General features: G+C 37.3%; 1 protein-coding gene across 1 annotated transcript; it reads left to right on the forward strand.

Moving 5' to 3' along the window:
* Nucleotides 1-534: 534 nt before the first annotated feature.
* LOC134333582 (chemokine-like protein TAFA-2) lies at nt 535-4,955 on the forward strand. The gene is made up of 3 exons (XM_063015621.1): nt 535-640; nt 2,161-2,310; nt 4,801-4,955. Exons 1-3 carry the CDS (start codon nt 535-537, stop codon nt 4,953-4,955), a joined length of 411 nt encoding a protein of 136 aa, XP_062871691.1.
* The last annotated feature ends 1,185 nt before the right edge of the window (nt 4,956-6,140 follow it).

Consider the following 6,140-nt stretch of genomic DNA (forward strand, 5'->3'; position numbering starts at 1 on the left):
GTTAATTATCCAAAGTATAGAAGCCATTCCACATCTAAAAGGCTAAAGATTTTGGTGAGCTCAGGGTTCTAACTTAAACCCATTAGCATGCCATAAAGGAAGCTGAAATCAGCAGTCCATGCCAAAAACCTAGGAAAACTTCTGATTTAATGCAATCTTGCAAAGAAGAGTGAGAGGTTCAGTCCCTCCACAGCAATTATGAAAGACTATTAACAAGTAATAAAAAATGCATAGTTGCAGTCATTGCTGCTTAGAGTTGCGCAAATAAATATTGAGGGGGGTTATAATATCTATTCCACAAGCGTGATATTGGTGCTGGAAACTTTGTTCTTTAAATAAAGTTTATAATATTTTACAAATTGTGTTTTCAAGTATGTGTCTTACTGTACTGCCCAACCCTGGTAACCCTGTATACATGTGAACTCATGCTCCTTCAGTGAAATGGCTTTATTCAGCATCTAAGCCTTTTTATTTTTGATATAAATACACTATGCACATGAAATGTTCTCCTCTGAGCCTACTGTTCCTCAGCAGATGTGGGAGAAGCTGGTTTTGATCGCACTGCTGTTGCTGCTCTGTATGTGTCTCCTGTTTGCTCAGTCAGTGACCAGCAGCAACCGAAGCTCCAGGGGCAAAGCAGGTACACTTCATCTTTCTCTCTCTCTCTCACATTCTCTCTCTGTTTCTGTCTTTCTTATTTGGTCTCCTAGGACTCATTACACAAACTGGACAGCCACCCACAAAACCCCCAAGGAAAAGCATTCAGACCATCACTAATGACTATTAAGTAGCTATTAATGGCTCATCTACCTCATACAAACAATCTCAGTAAAGTATACTGCTGCCACTCATGAATCAGCTGACATTTGTAGCATAAACACAGTCAGTTCCAGAATTATTGGAAATCATGTATTAGTGATGGATTAATAAAGGCTATACAGTTTATGTAGTTTGTTGTCTCAGCACATTTGTAAAAGATCTAATATTAAAAAAAATATATATATATATTACTTCGAAAGGAAAAAATGCCTAAACATTAGTCTGGTAATATCACCCCCACTGTAAAATATGGTGGTGGTAGCATCACGTTTTAAAGATTCAGCATTTTCAGCAGCAGGGATTAGTCTAAATTAATTAAAAAATGATCCCTTCATACTTTGCAGTTGCCAGCACACTTTGTGGGTTGAAGGCATCTCTTGACTTTCATAAAACTCTGCATGGTGGAAAATTTAGAAAATGTTGACTCATCAGATCATTTTGTTGTTTTTACTGCTTGGGTTCAATTCCCCACTCGGTTAGCCAGTGTCCTTGCTGTGTGGAGTTGCATGTTCTCCTTGTGTCTGTGTGGGTTTCCTCCATGAGCTCCAAAGTCATGCAGTCAGGTCAATTGGGGCTACTAGAAATTGCCCTAAGTGTGTGTGTGATGTTTGTGTGTATGTCTGCCATGTGATGGACTGGCGACCTGCCAGAGGTGTTTCCTGCCTTTCGACCAATAAGTCGGACCCACCGCGACCCTGACCGGGATAAGGCGTCGGTTAAACAGTGAATAAATGCATAGCCCTGCATTATGGAGTTTTGCATGTGTAGTACTAAAAATGTCCAGGTGGTGGCTTCAGCACACCAGAAATGCTTCGAGTCGTCTACATTTAAGTAAAATTTGATTATGTCAATGTTTGTGCAAATTCAGGGTCCTAGACACATGGGTTTGATCCCTTTCTCATACATCTATTTGTCATGTTCTCCATGTATATGTGAGTGTATTTTTCTGGTTATTCCAGCAGCAAAGTATCTTTCTACCTGTTAAAAAGCAAAGAACTGTTGCTCATAATTGTGTGAGACTCTTTGCCCAAAAGTATGTGGACACCTGACTTTGAGCTTGTTTGACAAAATCACATTTTTTAGGGATTTTGTTTCAGCCTTCTTTGTTCTGGGAAGGCTATTTAAAAGATTTTAGAGTGTGTTTGCTACCACAAATTGTTGCCAAAAAGTTGAAAGCACTGGCAAAATTAACTATGAAATATAAAAAATTATAGTAATTATATAACGTCATTTATACATTTATTTTACATAACAAATAAACTTAATAACCAGGAGAAATGTCCACCTTCTTTCGGCCATGTATTGTATTTTACTTTCTCTTCCTCTCTACGTTTCCTTCAGGTGGAGTAAAGCCTGGCACATGTGAGGTGGTGGCAGCTCATCGCTGTTGCAACAAGAATAAAATAGAAGAGAGATCTCAGACCGTGAAGTGCTCATGTTTGACCGGACAGGTGGCAGGAACGATGCACGGTCAACCTTCCTGTGTAGATGGTATGATATCAGTTAGATTTTTTGGAAGATGACAGGCAGTAAAAATAGCAAAAAATAAAAAGTCAGCTTGACCTGCTAAAAGTGTAACTTTACAGACAAGATATTTGTGACATTGATTTTTTTATATTATTATTTTTAGGGGGTGGGAGGGTGATTTTGATCCACATTTGAAGCAATTGACACTTTAAAGATTTAAATTTATTTATTTAGCACTAGGGATGTAACGATACACTCTACCCACGATGCGATGCGATTCACGATACAATTTTTTAAACAAAATGAAATTAAAGACAAATTATGACAGTTTCCTTTTATTATTTCTCTTTAAAAAATAAAATACTGTATTTGTGCTATTTTTGTAAATAATGAATGTCCTTTTATTTCTGAGGTAGGTAAAACTATGCAAAATAATGCTGCACATTTCCCTTTTTGTGTAAAAAAAACTGAAATGAAATTTTAAAATAAATCCCACATTAAATAAATAAATGAATAATACAAATAAAGAAAGTATCCTCACATAAATAAATTTGGCTGGAAAATTCCAAACCTGGCAACCCTGTAGTGACATCAACCAGGCGAGGTGAATAGCGCCAGTGCCGTCTGCTGTTTAAAGTGATTATCGATTAATTATACATATAAACCGATTTGAATCGTTACACATGTGAATCGATTTTTAACTGTCTTGTGGTGCATCGTTACATCCCTATTCAGCACACATAACAACTTTATTCTGGACCTGGAGCCTTTCAGAACACCAAGCACTAGGCAGGCAGATTCGTGGACAGAGCATAAGACCATTACATGGCATCAAACACTCTTTCACACACACACACACACACACACACACACACACACACACACACACACACACACACACACACACACCTTTTTAGATATGGCTTATAACAACCATACTTTCTCACTTATGTATAGCTGACAGAATTTAGTCCTTAGTGGGATTGGTTGAACTGGTGTTTTGCAATCACACTGTCTGTCCTTAAGCTGGTGGAAACTGGAGCACAGGAATAAAACCTTTACTGACAATGAATGAAAAAATAATTAGTTTAATACACAATTACAAACAGTTTGCTCTTAAACCTCTTTAAATGACAAACATTTTGATGCAGCATTGTTGTGTTTTTTTGTCTAAGCTGCAAGAACAGTGAAATATAATTAAGAAGATTAATAACTAGGTCACAATGGCACAGTAAATAGTGTTTATGCTGCAAAGCTTCAGGGTCGTGGAAATGCTTTTGTTTTTGTTTTGTTATATTTTAGTGCATATATCCACTTTAAATTTACACACACAACATTAAGTGACTTTGTACTGATACAAATAATTGAAAACCTCACATGGACTTACAATTTAAAAATACTTAATACAGTGAGGTCACAAAAGTACTGTAGTTTTAGGGTTATTGTCTGGTTTAAATGTCTAGATGTAGTTGAATGATTAATAAGATTAAATTCTTCACTGATACATTGGATTCAGGAAAAACTCCAATACTTTCACTTTTTGCACTTTTTACTTTCCTACTTTGTTATTTTTGTACATGACAACTTTTATTAATGTCATAATTTTCACAAGTTTTAATGTGGAACTTACATAAATAGCTTGAGTTAAAATATGCATGTAAAGTTAAATGATTCATTTGGTACAGAAAGTTGTATAATCTTGTTTGCAATCATGGTTGTATACAATTTGAGCAATTGAGGGTTAAGGGCCTTGCTCAGAGGCCCAGCAGTAGCAACTTATTAGTGGTGAGGCTCAAACCGGCAACCTTCTGATTACTAGTGCAGTACCTTTACAGCTGAGCTACCACTGGCCCCTATTTTAGTGATTATGATTGACCACATATGGTGACTGCTCTGTGTCCATATGAATAAGGCTAGTTTAGCTTGCTCTCATCAAACTGTACATGGAACATTGGTTTACTGCTAGGGTAGGAAGTATGGAATCCATCATCCACCTCATGCACATTGGTTCACCTGAAAAACAAACTGGGAGCCTAGTGTTGGGATGTTGTAGCCTAGTGGTTAAGGTACTGGACTAGTAATCAGAAGGTTGCTGGTTCGAGCCCCATCACTGCCAGGTTGCTGCTGTTGGGCACTTGAGCAAGGCCCTTAACCCTCAATTGCTTAAACTGTATATTTAGTACTGTAAGTCGCTTTGGATAAAGGCATGTACTAAATGCCAAAAATGTAAATGTGTAACCGGGAGAAAGAATAGGTGTGTAACACTGGCATGTACTGTACATAAAACTTATTTTGTGCAATAAATATTTGGTGTATGAATATATTTTTCTTTCAGATTTAGTTTCTTGGTACATTGTACCAAGTACATTGCTCTGTTAATGTTTCAATGTTTTTAACATAGCAATTTTCCATTTTTTTTACACCAAACTAAACTAATTTTCTTCAATATCCTCCAATATCCACATTTCCCACAGATATAGTAATAATATTCAATTTTTTTGTTCTCTGTGTTAGTATCTATTGTGCAGTTAAAATGGTGGTGTCACATGGAGCCATGTTTAAAAAAGGAAGAGTGTCGAGTTTTGCCTGACCTTACTGGCTGGACCTGCAGCTCTGGGAACAAAGTGAAAACCATCAAGGTGAGCAGACCATTAAGATTTCCAAAATAGGATTAATTTCTAGGTCTTTTGGCTGACCTCTTTAGGTAGTGTGTTTGAAACACCAGCTGTCATGAGAACAATGCCTAGTGCATGAGTGTTCCACTAAGGCCTTTGTGCTCACTAAATAACTACTATAATAATAACTACTTTTCAGTCATTAACTGTTAGTACTTAGTACAGATTTTATTTATACAAAAAGATTCAGTCAGTATTTCAAATACAGTAATGTGATAATGTCTGTTCTGATGTCAGAATTCATATAAACATGCATTAACAGGGATAATCTAGGGCAGATGGAATACCTTTGTCGTGTATACATATCGTGTATGCTTTTTCTGTATATCCCAGCCCCTTGGAAGCTGGGATCAGATGGCGAGGAAGCCATTGTACAGCACCCCTGAAGCTGTGAGGGTTAAGGGCCTTGCTCAAGGGCCCAACAGTGGCTGTATAGCAGAGCTTGGACCTAAACCTATAACCTTTTAGTTGGTGACCCACAGCTCTACCCACTAGGCACCCACTGGCCCTAAATGATCAAATGATTTAAACACCGCAAAATCTATACACACATATGTGTAGAATACACTGTGCTACTATACACACAATCAGCCAAAACATGATGACCACCCCTAAAAACAACTGTGTGTGTCATAGTAAAAGATATATGAAATGTAGAACTGATGGTAGTTACTCATAGTACACATGTAACTCACCATTCACTGCCAAAAGCACCTATAATGGGCACACAGGCATCGGATCAGGACATTGGAACATTGAATAAAGGTCAGCTGGTCAGACAGACGTGTTTTCTCCAAAATCGTGTGGACGGCTGGGCATGTGTGCATTGTTTACCCAAAGAAGAAACAGCATCATGAACACAAGAAACAGATACTGAAGGACTTGCTGTTAATATCCTGTTATAACAAAGCACAGGACATCTTCAGATCTCTTGTGGAATCTATGTCTCAATGGAACAGAGCTGTTATGACAGTATGTTAGGAGGGTGGTCCTTATTGTCTCTCATCAGTGTATGTGTAATACATTCACTGGCCATTTTATATCTATCTTTACTATAAGTATGGCTATGTTTATACTGATACTGTTTCAACTCATTTGTCAAAATTGGCTTTCCCGCTCTCATGAGACATGGCCAGTTGAAAACAAAAAAATATGTTGACAATTGATATTAGTATAAAA

Source organism: Trichomycterus rosablanca, chromosome 19, assembly GCF_030014385.1.
Source record: "Trichomycterus rosablanca isolate fTriRos1 chromosome 19, fTriRos1.hap1, whole genome shotgun sequence".
In the NCBI taxonomy this organism is placed as follows: Eukaryota; Metazoa; Chordata; class Actinopteri; order Siluriformes; family Trichomycteridae; genus Trichomycterus; species Trichomycterus rosablanca.